Below are 18,562 nucleotides of genomic sequence, written 5' to 3'. Positions count from 1 at the left end.
GGCTGCAGAGAGAGATAGATAGGTTGACCGAGGTGGGCAAGAACATGGCAAATGGAATATAACGTGGCGAAATGTGAAGTTAACCACTTTGGTATTTGAACAATAAAGCAGAATATTTTTTGAATGGTGAGAGGCTGGGAAATGTTTGCACTCAGTGGGAATTGGGTGGCCTTGTACATGAACCACAGAAAGTTAACATGCAGGTACAGCAATCAATTGGGAAAACAAATGGTATGATGGCTTTTGTTACAAAGGGATTAGCGTACAAGAGTAAATAAGTCTTACTATAATTATACAGGGCATTGGTGAGGCCGCACCTGGAGTACTGTGTACAGTTTTGGTCTCCTTACCGAACCTAAAGAAAGGCAGACTTGCCTTAGAGGGAGTACAGTGAAGATTCACTAGACTGGTTCCTCGGATGAGGGAATTGCCCGAAGAGGAGAGATTGAGTAGACTAGGCCCATATTCCTTATAGTTGAGAAGAATGAGTGGTGATCTAAATGAAACATAGAACATTCATAAGGGGCTTGACAGGGTTAATTCTGGGAAAATGTTTCCCCTGGCTGGGGAATCTAGAACACAGAGTCACAGTCACAGAATAAGAGGTAGGCCAGTTAAGACTGTGATAAGGAGAAATTTCTTCACTCAAAGGGTTGTGAATCTTTGGAATTCTCTACCCCAGAGAGCTTTGGATGCTCAGTCGTTGAGTATATTCAAGACAGGGGTCGATACATTTTTGGGAACAAAGGGAATTAAGGGATATGGTGATAATGTGGAGTTGAGGTAAAAGATCAGCCATGATCTTATTGAATGGCGGAGCAGGCTCGAAGGGCAAATGGCCTCCTCCTGCTCCTATTTCTTATGTTTTCTCTTTATCCAATTTTTATTTCCCTCTATTTATTTCTCTTTTTGTACCTGATTTAGCATTGAATTCACCCAGTCCACTTCCTTCTCAGTCCTTGCCCTGTTATTTTCACAATCCTTCGCTTGTGTGAAACCTTATAAAATGTCTTCTGGAAATCCATACAGACAACATCCAAAGGCACTCCCTCTCTACCATGCTAGATTAGTCAGACATGATCTTCTACTCGTATCTATGCTGACCCTCTTTGTACCTTCGCTGTTGATAGGATTCCGGTAACTTCCCCACAATTAATATTAAACTGACAAGTTTGCAGTTATCTAGTTTCTCCCTCCCACCCTTCTTAAATAATGGAGTGACATTTGCACTTTTCAATCCAAAGGCGCAATTTCTGAATCTAGAGAACTTTGAAAAATTATGTCAGACTCACCTGAAGCTTCCACACCCATCATTGGCAATTGCGAAGTGGTTTAATAACTGAGAATAAGAACATAAGTAATAGGAGCAGGAGTAGGCCATATGGCCCCTCGAGCATGCTCCACCATTTTGTACAATCTTGGCTGATCCGATCATGGACTCAGGTCCACTTCCCTGCCCGCTCCCCATAACCCCTTATTCCCTTATCGGTTAAGAAACTGTCTATCTCTGTCTTAAATTTATTTAATGTCCCAGCTTCCACAGCTCTCTGAGGCAAAAAATTACATAGATTTACAACCCTCAGAGAAGAAATTTCTCCTCATCTCGTTTTAAATGGGCAGCCCCTTATTCAAAGATCATGCCCTCTAGTTCTCGTCTCCCCCATCAGTGGAAACATTCTCTCTGCATTCACCTTGTCAAGCCCCCTCATAATCGTATACATTTCGATAAGATCACCTCTCAATCTTCTGAATTCCAATGAGTATTGAGGCCCAACCTACTCAACCTTTCCTCATAGATCATCCTGCTCATCTCTGGAATCAACCTAGTGAATCTTCTCTGAAGTGCCTCCAAAGCAAGTATATCCTTTCGTAAACATGGAAACCAAAACTGCATGCAGTATTCCAGGTGTGGCCTCACCAATACCCTGTAGAACTGTAGCAAGACTCCCTGCTTTTATACTCCATGCCCTTTGCAATAAAGGCCAAGATTCCATTGGCCTTCCTGATCACTTGCTGTACCTGCATACTAATCTTTTGTGTTTCATGCACAAGTACCCCCAAGTCCCGCTGTACTGCAGCACTTTGCAATCTTCCTCCGTTTAAATATTAACTTACTCTTTGATTTTTTTTCTGCCAAAGTACATGACCTCACACTTTCCAACATTATACTCCATTTACCAAATTTTTGCCCACTCACTTAGCCTGTCTGTCCTTTTTCAGATTTTGTGTGTCCTCCTCACACATTGCTTTTCCTCCCATTTTTGTATCGTCAGCAAACTTGACTCCGTTACACTCGGTCCCTTCTTCCAAGTCATTCCTATAGATTGTAAATAGTTGGGGTCCCAGCACTGATCTCTGCGGCACCCCACTAGTTACTGATTGCCATCCCGAGAATGAACTATTTATCCTGACTCTCTGTTTTCTGTTCATTAGCCAATCCTCTATCCATGCTAATATATTACCCCCAACCCCGTTTGGATCAGATGTCAGTGTCGCTGTAGGTGACTGTACTGTCCTATTTCTAAACAGCTATAAATTTCTTTCAGTTGGTTGAAGGAGAGGAAATTGCTATGGACAGCCAATCCACTATTGAATCATCGAACTATGAAGACGACTTTGAGGTATTGACCATTACACTATAGCGTATAAGTCATATGCATGTCTGGTTTGAAGTAAATGAAGATAAAATGTTCAGATTTCCTTTAGTGCCTGGGATAGACAGGTTTTCAGATTCTATCACAATTAGCAAAGTCATGTGCTATAAATATTTCCATTAGTACATGCTAGTTTGTTACTTTAAATAAAACAGAACATAATTTAATTAGATTATTCCAGTCTATTAAATGAACAAGATAAATGAAAGTCTTCTCGGGAAGTGTGTACTAAACCTGCTGTATTGATGCAGCCACCAATGGACAGTTTCTGTTATCTGTTCATATTGCAGCATCTTGGCTCTGGTAATCCCAAATAAGTGATGGTCCTCTGCCGCAAAATTCGGCTCCTTAGCGCCTGCTGTTTCGGTGCTGTGAATGGTGTTTTGCACTTCTGGCCTGAGTTATGTGGAAGACATCATGGTGAGGGCATTCGCGCATGTGCAGTGAGTGCCCACCGGAAGTAAGCAGGTCATGACGTCAATCAGCGTGCAATGCTGATTTGATGCCAGTGCTCCAGCTAACGTCCTCTCTTAAACTCGCACAGCAGGAAAGACCCCCCCCCCCCCCAAATACCACCACTGTTTAAAGGGACCATCAACTGCTTTCAGGTTAGTCGCTGATTGATTTCTACTGGCTGTAGCTGCGATTGTAAATGTTTGGTGTTTTCTAGAGTTTTTAAAAATTGCTGAAGTCGACAGGGAATGGTGTGGCAGTTGCTGAAGGACTCTTTCTTGACTTCAAGGCAGATGCACAAACCAGTTGCTCCCAGACATGGGTGCACTAGTAGGCAATTCTGTTGGAATACAGCATGACTGGGAGAATGAGCATAGGCTACACAGAGGGAGGGGGAGAAGGGTTTTCAGTAGGAAGCTATATTCAACAGGGAGTTCAGGCAGCAACTGTCCCTCATGAACCTCAGTGAGGAACAGTGTGTCAGATGTCTGCGCTTCACTAAGGACATCCTCACTGAAATCTGCCACTTGCTGCAGCCACAACTGCAACCTCAGAGCAGGGTGAAGGTTGCATTGTCAGTAGTTGTGAAGATGACCGTGGCCATGAAATTTTATGTGTCGGGCTCCTTCCAGGCTGGAGCAGGAGATATTTGCAACATCTCACAGTTTGCCGTCCACTGTTGCGTAAGGGAGATCACTGATGCTCTCTGTTCCAAGAGACCTAACTACATTTCATTCTCTCTCGCCAGAGAGCACCAGGCGGAGCAAGCACATGGCCGTTTTCAGGGGCTATCGAATTTAGCCCCCCTATAGTCATCTATATACTTGTATAGGAATGAATTTGCAATCTTTTTGTAAAACTGGTATATTGTGAAATCTACCAGAATGGTTTCGGGTTAACCCTAAATCAATGAATTCTAAAATGGTTGTTGTGGTTTTGTCAGACACTAAATTGTGACATTATTGGATAAAGGACCCATTACAGTGTTGAAAAGAGGTGAAAATGTAATTTAGACTACCGAGGAGTATTGACAACCGTTGTATGCATGTGTATGTACGCGTGAAAAGAGAGTGAGAAATGAGAAGAAATAGGAAATGAAAAAGGATGAGAAATGGGAATAAGGAATAAGGAAAATTAAACTAATATAAATTTGTTCCAACAGATCATTGTTGTTCTTGCATATATCTGACTAAAAACATACCAAAAAAGATGTAAATAAGGAACACAGGAACAAAATAGTGGTAATATAGAGAAAGTGTGATGTTGATATAGGTGATGAGGTCATTCGTTTATAATTCACATAACTGTTCTCTCTGCAAACTCTGTTGTATTTATTAACTATTTCTTTACTCTCTTTTTAAAACTGTGCATGTCATTGTTTTTTTTTAATTTCACTTGCTTTTCTTCAATGAACAATTCTGAAATACAGGAAAAGGTAATTTGTCACACTTTTAAAGTTATACGGTTCAATTTGCTATATTGTAGAGGGTAGGCAATTGTCCATAGAGGGAATGTCAGAGGCCAGATTGACCCTGAGTTGTTCTCACACATCTTCTAGCGGGTGGATGAAGAACAGAACTGACAGAAATTTGGGGGAATGCAGCGTGGCGTGGATTAGGGTTAAAAGGGAGAAAGCAAAACGGTCGAAATTGTCCTCCGGCACCCTTATATGGAAGATAATTATCAAATATATAACAGATTAAAAACATAGGTTTGCATAGGATCCTAGAGATGCAGGTGGTTCAGAAGCTTCCCAGTGGATCACATGGGCCCAGTCCTCCAATGACAAAGGAGAATTCCATTGCAATCATTTACGAAGGGAATCACCTAATGATATGCAATGGAAACTCATATAATTATACAAGGTACAGAATTCTAATAGCTGTAATTATAAATGTACTGAATTGCAATTTTATTCATGTTCCTTAATTGCACCAACCTCAATAAAAATGTAAGTTTTTGACATAATTTTAAACATCTTAATCGGGGCTGATATTTGTATAAATTCACTTAAAATGTATGTGCATCATTTTGGATTTTTAAATGTTTTATTTAAGCCTTATAATATCCTTATGCTGATTAAAGCAGGCCCTGCACCTGCTTTTACCAGTTGTAAGAGTTGCATGGGCAATGCTGGGCAGTTGTTTGGCAAATAACCAAACTCTGTGGTAGCAATACTCATCTTTCGGTTGGTTTGGATGATCTGCCAAAAGCGTACCTTGACATCTCCCAAGTTCTGGATTCCGCACATGCTTTCAAAAGGAATACGACGGCATACTCAGAGTACCCCGTCGAAGACACTGCAATTTCAGGGCCACAATGTTTACAGAAAGCTTCTTGTGCTTAACATTAGAGGAGGTTTATCTTAAAATAACCAGCAGTAGACTTGAGGTAAATTCCATACACGTGCTTCATTTTATATTAGTTTTGTAATTCTCTCTTCTGACTGGAGAAAGATACTGATCGTATTATTCTTAGCCCTTGTTAAATTGCACATGTATATATTTATTTATTCACGGGATATGGGCATATAGTGGAGTATTTAATATAAATAATCAACACCAGGTCTGGGTTCGAAGATTCAAGTAGTCTTTATTTTGCACCAGTGGGGAGCCTGCCTGCTGGTTGTCAGGCCTCCAATGATACAAGGTTCCAAGTAACCTTTTATATACTTAATGATGCATGTCAGCCTCGTGCACGGTCCCCATGCTGTTTAATTGGCTCAAAGCCCGCATGCACAGTTGTTGATTGACTAATTCCATTTTGCGTCACACAATCATTCGCCTATGTCTCATACCAAATGGAGTTTCTCCAACGTGTCACTTTTGACCCCTTGCCCTCTTTAACTGCCCCTCTGGGCCTCCTGTGGTTCAACAGTTTGGCTATTTGTTATTGTCCTCAAGTTACACAGCTTGTTAAGTTGACCACTACAAAAGCCTATTTCAGCTCATTTTAGTTCCGAGATCCATTCTTAACTCTTTAATTATAGCAGAGCTCGAAAGCCCCACTTCAGGGCATCACTGGCAAGGCGATTTATTGCCCTTGAGAATGTGGTGGTGAGTCTTATATCATTAGATATTAACAGGCTTTTATTTATATATTTGAGAAAACTACCTGTTTCAAAATCTAATTTCTAACGTATAATTTTTGCCCCCTGTTAGTTTCTCATTAACTAAAGCATGGAATTTGCTTTAATTATGCTGATCAGTACGGCCAGTAATAGGGAAAACCAAATAAATGCACATGACTTTTAGAAAAAATAAACACAAGGGAAACTTAAAGCACATAAACATTTTATATATTGGGATTGACCGTATACAGAAGTCTTGTAGTATTTACCACAGAGTTGTGTATGGTTGTGTTGTAATTCACACTGTGTTCCTGATCATAATTCCTGAACTATTACGGCTGGTAGCTTCTAACAGTGTAGTATTAGAGAAGGCCATTAAATGTCTGTTTAGCAGAAAATCTATGAGAGAGAAATAAACAAATGTTGCAAATTAAAAATACACTGTAAAGTTATGTAATGAAGTACAAAGGTTCCATGTTCCTCTGTGTCAAGGACTACGAGGATGATTTTGAGGATGATGAATGTGAAGATGAAGAGGTAGAACAAGAAAAGGAGGAAATGCCAGCACGTCAGCGAGCTGAAATTGAAGAGATTAAAAAAGCAATTTCAGCGGAAAATGAACAGATCAGAGCAACACAGACTAGAAGCAACAGAAAGACATACGAGGAAGAACCAAAAAGAGGTACCGTCAATTTTTATATGAATTACCACACCTTAAAAAATTAATTATCATTGGATTATCAAAATTACATTTTAAAACATCAAACACGATTAATCTTTTAAGAACTTGGCCTGTGTTCATACCTGTTTTTCTATACACCATTTCCATATATCATTTGATAGAAATACTTCCGCCAGTTTTTGTATTCCCAGCACTGATATCCCTCACTTTAATGAACACAGATTCACTCCAAAATAGTGTTTTTTTTGTTCTCTTTGCAAATACTAGGATTAGTTTATGATTACTCTTCCTCCATTTTACACTAGTGTTAGGTAGTTATTAAATGGATAATTATAAGTGATGCACTACTGTTGAAAAACTATTTTAAAAATGCATTCATCTGTCCTGAGACTGGGATATTTTCCTTCCAGCTTTGTATAAGTACAAACTGTAATTGGTGCAAGAGCTGGTATTCACGAGCCAGTATTCTTAATTTATTTGCTGTGGTGTTGCAGTGCAGCTCAAGCAACAGCTAACCTTATGTACAACTATAAAATCTATATTAATGATTTGGATTAAGGGACCGAGAGTCATGTATCCAAGTTTGCTAATGATACAAAGTTAGGTGGGATAGTAAGCTGTGAGGAGGACACAGGGATACAGGTTAAGTGAATGGACCTGAATTCTCTAGCATTTAGAAGAATGAGAGGTCGTCTCATTGAAACATACAAGGTACTGAGGGTGATTGACAGGATAGATGCTGAGAGGCTGTTTCCCCTGGCGGGAGAGCCTAGAACGAGGGGGCATGGTCTCAGGATAAGGGGTCAGCTGTTTAAGACTGAGATGAAGAGGAATTTCTTCACTAAGAGTTGTGAGTCTTTGGTATTCTCCACCCGAGGGCTGTGGATGCTCAGCATTGAGTATATTCAAGGCTGAGATTGCAAGATTTTTAGGCTCTCTGGCAACCAAGGAATATGAGGATCAGGCGGGAAAGTAGAATTGAGTTCGAAGATCAGCCATAATATTGAATGGTGGAGCAGGCTCGAGGGGCCGACGGGCCTACTCCTGCTCCTATTTATGTTCTTAACCAATTTTACCCAGCATTTCTAAAATGCTCAGGAATAAGTGGTTCTAATTATATTACCCCATGGAATGTCAGAGAAGTGCCTTAAATAACATTGCTTCAGTTTGGTAATGAAAGGAGTCATCATGTTACATTGGTCACACTTCCTGAAGCCCTGAACATAATTGTAAATGGGTAGGCATATACCTCCTACATTATACAGTCTCCATATAATCCATGTTTTACATAGGCAGTGAGGTTTTAGGATTTCAAGGAACTATAGTGCTCAGTGTGCATGGTTAGCAAAACCTAACAGTGCACACAGTACATCTACCTATCGGCAATCTGTTAACTAGCCTGATGGATAGGAGGACTTGCACCAAACTGTGGGACCAGGATGATGTCATTGTACAGTTAAGTGATGAGAACAATGGGCCCGTACCTTCAGTTTGTGCCAAACAATGATGTTTGAGATTTTGTTCAGCTCTGATATTTATGCCTTGACATAATGTGTAAACATCCGGCACATGCCCATCATATTGTAGTTCTGCCAATTAAGTTTTGGTCTCCGTATTTAAGGAAGGATATATTTGCACTGGAGGCTGTTCAGAGAAGGTTCACTAGATTGATTCTGGAGATGAGGGGGATGACTTGTGAGGATAGGTTGAGTCGGTTGGGCCTATACTCATTGGAGTTCAGAAGAATGAGAGGTGATTTTATTGAAACATATAAGATAATGAAGGGGCTCAACAAGTTGGATGCAGATAGGATATTTCCACTTGGAGGGGAAACTAAAACTGGGGGACATAGTCTCAGAATAAGGGGCCTCCCATTTAAAACTGAGATGAGGAGGAATTTCTTCTCTGAGGGTTGTAAATCTGTGGAATTCTCTGGCCCAGAGAGTTGTGGAGGCTGGGTCATTGAATATATTTAAGGTGGAGATCGACAGATTTTTGAGCGATAAGGGTTATGGGGAGCGGGCACGGAGTCCATGATAAGATCAGCCATGATCTTATTAAATGGCGGAGCAGGCTCGAGGGGTCAAATAGCCTACTCCTACTCCTATTTCTTATGTTCATAGTGCATATGGTCCAGCTCTGAAACTACATGCAATGTGCTACAGCAAAATGTGACTGTAAATGAGGGTAGTAACAGACGGCCTGTTAAGTGTGCTGGATTGTCACAAATATTGTTAAATCTTTGGATCTGTTTCATCGAAAAGAAGTAAACCAATAAAACAGCTAATTTAATTAGATTTGGATATATTTATTTCTCATCTAAATGTTGTATACTACTTCCACCATGCTGTTTGTTTTATTCGTGTTTAATGCTATTTGTTGCCTAATTTAGATTTTGAAATCTCTCAGACCAGTGGACCATCTCGAGGAACATTCATTGACTTTGTGGCAGCAAAGCAGCGTGAGATCAGTTCGAAGGTGGCCAGTAAACAAAAGTAGGTAACTGAAGATATATCAGCTTATAGTTTACATGTAATATAGTACATAATCTAGGAGTGATTACACAGAATAATGGAGCAATTACACATAATAATGGGAGCGATTGCATAGTAAATAATGGAGTCATCGGTATTTGGGATTATTGTCATGTGTGTTTGGAAATAATTACACAGAGTAAAGGTTACAAAAGCAAAATACTGTGAATGCTGGAATCTGGAATAAAAACAGAAAATGCTGAAAATCTCAGCAGGTCAGGCAGCAACTGTGAAGAGGAAGCAGAGTTAACGTTTCGGGTCGCCAGGTTCTGAGAGTAAAGGTTACTTTTGAGTGATTACAGAGAATAAGGGTGTAGTGAAGTTATTGCACATAGAATAATGATTGGATGGGAGTAGTTATATGCAAAATAATGGGAGTGACCACAGTATGCATGTCAAAATGGTCGTGGTGGTTCTTGTACATATTATTTAATATGTGAAACTATTCTCTGGGTTATATTCTAAGTGCTTGGCTAAGTCCAGCCATCATTTCGAATAGTGTACTGTGAAAGAGTATTGCCCCTTCTCACCATAACTCCATTTTCTTCTTTCTCCAGAAATATATCCAGTTGCTTCTTGAACCCATTTATAGCTTTTACTTCAATGATAATCCACTTCTAATTTTGTGGTGGTGTAGCACGCGTTGCCAAAAGCCATCTTGGTCTTAATATCCCTGTTCCTCTTGATCCTTTTCAACAGTCAAACACTTATTTCCCCTTCCCAGTCATCCTCTTGTCCGCTCCCAGTGACTTTCTCAAAATTCTTTTCTGTAGCTAAATTCTTGTGGTTTCACCTGCAATAACTTTTAAATATATGGATGGATCATCATTACAAGGTGGCATTTGCTTCCCTGTTTTGCATTGGAGTGCTGGAGATCATGGGACAGAATCCTTCAAGATTATTACAGAAATTGATGGAACACATATCCAGCCATAAGTTCATATAGCCTCCATCCCATTAGACAACCAGAGATCAGAGACATCTATAACTAGAGATAACAAAAATATTACGGACAAACCAATCAGCTTGGCTGGAGCCACAGAAGATAACTTTATCTTTCTGTTGTTATGACTAGAATATTTGAGGCAGGATCGGGAACATGTTGGTGAGCAATATGCAGAGGGACATTTTGTTTAAAGTAAATAAATTCAGACCCCACCCCACAATGGGCTATATTCAGGTTATTGGTCAAATTAATGTAAACCATAACAGTTGCAATTTTTTCTGTTTGTGTGACAATACAATCTAAAGAATAGTGCAAGAAAAGTCACAAAGGAAATAACCTGTGTGCATAGTTTGGGTGGAAATTTTAAAAGACACTTCCGAGTTCTCCTCCACAGAACAGGCTTTGTTAGTATTGGTGAGAGATTTGATTTTCGAACAATATTAGCGTCAGTATACTGAACATTGGCTGTTGAAAATCCAAGTGTAAAATACCAGGTTTCTGTTATCAATATCTGGAGCAACAACTAGCTAGTTTTAAAGTTAGCAAAAGATGAATCTCCATCAAATTCTAATTTAAAAATAGAAATAGAATTTTTTGATCTATCATTAGCTCTGCAACTTTCAATTCCTCAAGAAAGATTTGGATGAAGGAGATTCTTTGGCCCATTTAATTTCATCCACTACAAGAACAAAAAAACGATGTTGAATAATGGCTCTTTCATCAGTTTGTTACACACTGAAATGTTTAGAAATAAGAGCAGAAGTTCTTGATGTTCTGACGAAAGGTCATCGACCTAAAACACTAACTCTGTTTCTCTCTTCACAGATGCTGCCTGACCTGCTGAGTATTTCCAGCATTTTCTGTTTTTATTTCAGATTCCAGCATCTGCAGTATTTTGCTTTTGTTTAGAAATAAGCCTGTCTTTCCCCTATTAACGTACATGTAAAAAGTCCTGATTTGATCTCTGCAGAAAGCGCAGTGTGGAGCTCCTCAGACTGATTGACTTGGATTTCTCAGTTACTTTTTCGATGCTTGATCTGCCTCCATTGAATGAGTACGATGTGTACATCAAAAACTTTGGGCGCACAAACACCAAGCAGGTTTGTATAGTGGTATTGCATATTTTTTGCCCCTTTATGTATGATGTATAGACTATATTTATTTAAAATGTTCTCAAATACTTAGTTTTTTTATTCTGGAAGTTATTGAATACAACTTTTATTCCATGTGTGAAGACTGATGGATAACTCTGAGTAGCAAGCTTGGATTATATAGAATCGTGTTAATGTGACCTATCAAGTTTAGTGTTGTTTTCTGAATTCTAAGCTGAATTTGCATTTTAGCAGTGAGGCATTGTTTATGTAGATTGTATGCACAGCTGTATTTGAATCCTGAAGTGCTTCATATTAGTTATCATCAAAGTGTGTGTAAAGTTTTGAGTTGGTGGATTGTTATTGAGGGCTGTGTGAATGTTTATCATTAGAAATTTATTTCATAATGAGAGATATTTAAAGAAAATTGTTAGGAAACTCAATTATAATAGGCAGTTAAAATGTTATCTCACATTCTTCAGGTGATATTTTCACAGAGAATCAGGATTAGTTATGTGGTAGTATTAAGTGTTGTGTGCTTTGTATGCTAAGATGACATGTTGGTTTTACATGATGTATTTTTGTTTCCACCATTCATGTCATCATTAATGTGTATAAATTATCTTCTCACGTGGGGTACAGATTCTTTTTCGCCAACAAGAATTACTTTTCTGTGAGACACTGGCAACTGGGACAAAACAGCTCTGCAATTCATTCACTATTAGTTGGTGCTAACTGCAATCATAGCAACACTACTTATTAACTACAGCCGAGTTATCAGTATTATACAAAAGCACGCTCACCCTTCATGGAATCCACTCTTATCTTCCATCCAGAACTTCTGTACCCTGAAGTGTGTCTTTTGCAATCATGTTATATACACTTTGCAAAATACCATTTAAGGTATTTGACAGGATTTCTAGTAATCTAAAAGATCCCGAAGTATCTTTTTTTCCCAAACTGCTACCAATGGCAGAAGAAATACAACAATGGGAGGAATTATACTGAACATCATGGAAGGATGGATTGAAAGCTGCTCACACAGGCCTTACAAAGTATTTACAACACAGAAACAAGCCATTTGGCCCAACAGGTCCATCCCTGGTGTTTATGCTCCGCACGAGCCTCCTCCCACCCCTCTTCATCTAACCCCATCAACATATCCTTCTGTTCCTTTCTCCATTGTGTGTTTATCCATCTTTCCCTTACATGTATCTGAACGGAGCCCAGGAGAGGCGTGAGTTCGGGGCCCAGAAGAGGCGAGGGCCCAGGGGCAACACGGGCCAGCCCACACTGCGATATGTGTGTGCACTAGGTCCATGCAGCAGAGCTGGTCTCCAGTCGTCTTGGTTAATCCTTGCTGCTGGACCAAGACCGAGCTCTGTCAAGCCTGTGTGGTGGCTGGTGTGCAACGGTCACCACACGTTAAAAAAAATCCAAGCACAGGCATCTTCCACCCTTCAAGATTTAGTTTGGACCTGGAATTTTAGGTCCAGCATTGAAATACCTGTGAACTTTTTGACGTGGAAGCAAGTCATCCTCGATTCGAGGGACTGCCTATGATGATGATCTATACTATTCACGTCAACTACTCCTTGTGGTAGCAAGTTCCACATTCTAAACAAGTTTCGCATGAATTCCCTATTGGGTTTATTAGTGACTATCTTATATTTATGGCCTCTAGTTCTGGTCTCGACCGCAAGTGGAAACATCTTCTCGATGTCTCCTCTATCAAACCTTTTTATAATCTTGAAGATATCTATCAGGCCACCCCTCAGTCTTTTTTTTTTAGAGAAAAGAGACCCAGCCTGTTCAATCTTTCCTGATAGGTATAAACTTTCAGTTCTGGTATCATTCTAGTAAATTTAAAAAAAATCTTCTCCAGTGCCTCGATATCCTTTTTATAATATGGAGACCAGAACTGTTCACAGTGCTCCATGTATGGTTTAACCAAGGTTCTATAAAAGTTTAAAATGACTCTTAATATTATTATAAAAACAGAAAATGCTGGAAATCTCAACGGATCAGGCAACATCTGTGGAGCAAAACAGAATTAACATTTCAGGTCTGTGGGCCACAAACCAGAAATGTTAACTCTGTTTCTCTCCACATTTGCTGCCTGACCCGCTGAGATTTCCAGCATTTTCTGTTTTTATTTAAGATTCCAGCATCCGCGGGATTTTGCTTTAATACTGTAGCTTTCTGTGACTAAACCACCACATTTAAATAAAAGGACCCTGCCACCATATCTTTTTCAACAGTCCATACATCTGCTGCTACAAATAATCATGTAGTATGCAAACTAATAATGACGACTGTCGCTAAACATTCTGGTATATGTGTCAGTGGTGGCTCAGTGGATAGCATACTCGCCTCTGAGTCAGAAGGTTGTGGATTCAAGTCCCACTCCAGGGACTTGAGCACATAAATCGAGGCTGACACTCCAGTGCAGTACCAAGGGTGTCGGAGTTGCCGTCTTCCGGATGAGATGTTAAACCGAAACCCCGCCTGCTCTCTCGGGTGGATGTAAAAGATCGCATGGCACTATTTCGAAGAAGAGCAGGGGGGTTATCCACAGTGCCCTGGCCAATATTTATCCCTCATTCAAAATCATAAAAACAGATTACCTGGTCATTATCACATTGCTGTTTGTGGGAGCTTGCTGTGCACAAATTGATGACGCATTTCCAACATTGCAACAGTGATTACACTCCAAAAGTACTTCATTGGTGGTAAAGTGCTTTGAGTCGTCCGGTCGTGAAAGGCGCTATATAAATGCAAGTCTTTCTTGCTGTGCCATATAAATGTCAGCATACTGCACCTCCGCTTCTATAAATTATGTTTAATTTTTTTTCTCGTTTTCTCAAGCCAGGTTGTTTTTTCCATGTACATTAAAGTATGAGAGTGAAATCTCCTGCATAAAATATCTGTGATTGTTGCTTTTCTTTAAGCAGTTATGGGTTCGAATCCCATACTAGGACTTGAACACACAGGGGCTGAAATTCAGGGTCTCAGAGAGACCCATTATTGCCCGTTTGCGGCAGCCATTCCTAAAAATCGAATGGCCGCCGCTTTGGGGTCAACAGCCTGACCCGATCAAAAATCAGATCGGGAATTTTTTGGCTTGGACCTCATCTCACCCAAGTAGATGCACCACCAAATTAAAATCAAATAAATACTTACCTATCCATTTTCAGCTCGATCCGTCGATCCCCCACCACGCGGAGCCCCCGGCAGGTTTTTCTGCCAGTGCACCCTCTGAAGACTCTGTTCGGCTGGCAGCGCAGCAGCCCTTAAAGGGGAGGGCCCACTGCTGCAGCCGCAATGGAAGAATATTTGTGGGTCGATTGGCCGGCAAAATACTGGCCCCGGGTTTGGCCGGGCAGCCTGGCACCCCCTCTTGGGTGGTCTGGCCGAAATCCTTCCTGGTGGCCCAGTGGCCAAAGTTTAAAAAAAAACGATCGAATATCTCCCTTTTAACAGAGGAGAGAGAGCGTGGTGATGCACAAGCGCTATGATGTCACCATGTTGATTGACATCCATTTTCAGCCAGTCAGCCAAGCTTTGAGTCTAAGGCCCGCCCCATTATGATTCATTTCCTGTAGAACCTTGAAAAAAATTCCAAATCCTGAAAATGGATCTACTCACCACACCAAGTGTTCCAGCTAAAAACTCATAGGTGTGCCAGCTTTTTGGCCCACCTGAAATTCGGCCCCATAATCTCAGCTGGTTTTTGAGTACAATATTAAGGACATGCTGTATTGTTGGAGGTGCCATAATTGGTTTAAAACGAGTTCCCATGGACTATTCGAAGAAGTGCTGGGGTTCTCCTCGTGTCCTGGTCAACATTCCTTTCTCAATAAACACCACCAACAAAACTTAGATCAACTAGTCATTCATATTGTGTGTTGAACATTACTGGTGCAAAATGGCTCCCATTCAGATAACATTTTTGTATTGGCCACATAGGATTGATTCACAATTTAACTGTAGCTGGGGATGAAGGTTGAAACCTGGGCTGCTGAAATTGTTTATCAGCCTCCGAAAACCTTGTGCTTCTTTATGTATTGTATTATTATATTAAGTAGCATTTTCAGGCTTAAAAGTCACAAATTCCTCCCAAAAAGCAATGCTGGGAATGGAACTTAAATAATTTTTAAGTTATACTATTGTAACAGCGACAATTCTTGTGCTGAATTTATGCCTACAGCTGTGTACATCTGGAATGAAAATTGAAATAAGAGCAATGTGAAGCATTGCTGGTGCAGCATGGCTGCTGTCTTTGTCCACATACCAGTCTCAATAAGTGGCCATTAGTTGGATGGCCAGTTTGTCCTGAGCTGTCGAAATGCTATTTTTCTCATTCAACAAAAGGAGAGTACAGAAAAGAAAACGAGCAGTGGCCCTTTGCATTTTTATGTACATAATCTTCATTGTGCACATAGGCATCTGCTTAGCGATAATGCTGGACTCGAGCTTATTTTGAGACGGAGCACCACTGCTCACATGCAAGCATGTATTCAACACCTATGGGCGCGAACATGGGATTAGGCTACTGCTTGCGGTGGATATAGAGACCAACACAGCCTGATTCGGGCGAATGGCCTGTTTTAAAATTATAATTTCTATGTAATTCTATGTTCACTCAGTGATGCTCTGATTTTTGGAGGAAATTGGTATTCTTGATTGATTAGTGAGAATATGGCAGAATTATTTTAACACACCTCACCTGCAGGTTAGTGTGATGATGGCTAAAATATGGCAAGATTTATGTCAAAGTAGGGGGATGCATTTAAGTGCCGTTTTCAGTATTCTAGCATGAATATATGAAGCTGTAAAAAAAAAAAAAAGAAATTCAGTGGAGGAAACAATGAAATTTTGCTCGGCGCTACTTTTAGTGCGCTGTTTAATGTGTCATTGAATATTCCGATATGTATTATTTCAATAAAGACATTAACTTCTTTAAAATAAACGAAAAATAATGCTCAGTGCAATTTCAGTCCTTGTTGGGGATTAAGGTGTGTCCTACTCATGTTGAACTGATTTTTCTCTTTAAATGACCTATTTATACGGAGAGTGTATAAACTCTTCCAAACACATAGGCCACTATTTTGCTAAGTGCAGCCGCAGTAAGTGGCGGACTGCAACCCGCTCTCGGTTCCATCGCTCTCTGTTGAAATGATTTTGCCCTGATTAGGCTTGTGAGATTCTCGGCCAATTAAAAGGAAGCGGGTCTAATAACGTCACTTGATGATGAGTCATCAGCCAGTTTCCTAAAAGAGATCATGCCCACATTCATTTTGACAGTTGTGTTGTCAGTGTTCTGCAGCATTGAGGTATTGCAAACACTGACCAGCACTGCACAGATATACACAGTTGCATCCAAACTCTCCCATCACTCCCTCCATATGCTGATGGAGGGAGTCACAGCACACAGGGAGGTTCTCTTCCCTTCCAATGGGCGGAAGAGACCTCCCCAGGAAACCGACGCAGCCTGGTTGCACATTGAACAAGAGGGCACAAGCAGGAATATTACCAGGAGGACCTGGCTGCAGTGGCACAAACCTTTCAATGATCTCAGTAGATCACAAAATGTTACTGCAAAGCCACACTCAACCTCATCCTGCTGTGCCTCTCATCATATCCCCATAACTCTACCTTCCCTACCCCGCACATCTTTTCTCATTAGCAACTTAGCTTGCACCTCCACCCATCCCTCTCTATGTACATTCTCACTGATCGGTCCTTACTATACAGTATAAATGCACATGAGGCCTATGCTTGAGAGAAGGTCAGTCTGTGACCTGTCCTTTATTCCTTAGCACTCCAAGTGATGATGGTGGGTGGAGCTTCCCCTTTTGTACCTGAAGGCCCAGGTTAGGAGTGTCTCCCACCTAGTGGTCATTGTTCTCACAGTGTACAACTTAGGTCAGATTATACATGGGTTACAATGCTGGTTGAATACATGACATCACCTCCCCCCCCCAAAGTCTTATTGGGATCACAGGTTGAGTCTCTCTGGTGGTTTACGCTCCCTTGTAGAGCACCTGAGTTGGGGCTCCGGTTGTTGGGCGCTGGCCTGACAGTCTGCTGTTTGCGGTGCCTCAGGCCTGTCCAGACTGCCCACAGTGATTGGGCTCTCCTCCCTTTGGTTCCGGTGTTCAGTCACCTGTGGTGGAGTGAACTCTACATCATGTTCTTCCTCTGCTTCTTCTATGGGGTTGCTGAACCTCCTTTTTGTTTGATCCACGTGTTTGCGGCAGATTTGTCTATTGGTAAGTTTAATTACCAGAATCCTATTTCCCTCTTTGGCAATCACAGTGCCTGCGAGCCATTTGGGCCCTGCAGCATATTTGAGGACAAAAACAGGATCATTTACATCAATACATCGCGCACTCGCATTCCTGTCATGGTAGTCATATTGTGGCTGGCACCTGCTCTCGACAATTTCTTTCATGGTGGGGTGTATAAGGGATAACCGGGTTTTGAGCGTCCTTTTCATTAGCAGCTCTGCGGGTGGAACCCCTGTGAATGAGTGTGGTCGGGATCTATAGGCCAACAGGAGACGTGATAAGCACCTTTGTAGGGAACCCCCTTGGATTTTGAGCATCCCCTGTTTGATTATCTGCACTGCTTGTTTTGCCTAGCCGTTTGAGGCCGGCTTGAACGGTGCCGTTCTGACATGGTTAATTCCATTGCCTGCCATGAAGTCCTGGAATTCAGTGCTTGTGAAGCACGGGCCATTGTCGCTGACCAAGACGTCCGGTAGACCATGGGCGGCGAACATTGCCCGTTGACTTTCTACCGTGGCAGAGGATGTGCTTGAATTTAAAATGTCACACTCGATTCATTTGGAGTAGGCATCTACTACAACCAAAACATTTTTCCCATGAAAGGACCTGCGTAGTCCACATGGATGCATGACCAAGGCTTGGCGGGCCATGGCCAGGGGCTAAGGGGGGCTTCCCTTGGCGCATTGCCCAGCTGGGCACACATGTTGCACCTGCGAACACAAAGTTCCAGATCTGCGTCTATCCTTGGCCACCAAACGTGTGACCTGGCAATTGCCTTCATCATGACAATGCCCGGGTGCTCATTGTGGAGTTCTTTGATGAACACATCTCTGCCCATC

General features: G+C 41.1%; 1 protein-coding gene across 6 annotated transcripts in view; it reads left to right on the top strand.

The window, feature by feature from the left end:
• dync2i1 (dynein 2 intermediate chain 1) overlaps positions 1-18,562 on the top strand; it is a 132,284-nt gene that overhangs the window by 71,831 nt on the left and 41,891 nt on the right. For 5 of the 6 annotated variants that reach the window (XR_011593398.1, XM_070881606.1, XM_070881607.1 and 2 more), the window contains 4 exons: positions 2,547-2,621; positions 6,670-6,859; positions 9,252-9,354; positions 11,310-11,439. Coding sequence is in view for 5 of the 6 variants with exons in the window: in XM_070881606.1 (XP_070737707.1) it covers positions 2,547-2,621; positions 6,670-6,859; positions 9,252-9,354; positions 11,310-11,439 (498 nt within the window). In the remaining variant the exon portion in view is untranslated. Of the gene's footprint in view, positions 1-1,499; positions 1,854-2,546; positions 2,622-6,669; positions 6,860-9,251; positions 9,355-11,309; positions 11,440-18,562 lie in introns of those variants that run through there. The other variant, XM_070881609.1, reaches the window with a different exon arrangement.

Source organism: Pristiophorus japonicus, chromosome 5 (assembly GCF_044704955.1).
Source record: "Pristiophorus japonicus isolate sPriJap1 chromosome 5, sPriJap1.hap1, whole genome shotgun sequence".
NCBI classification, from domain to species: Eukaryota; Metazoa; Chordata; class Chondrichthyes; family Pristiophoridae; genus Pristiophorus; species Pristiophorus japonicus.
This window is presented reverse-complemented; position numbering and strand designations above follow the sequence as displayed.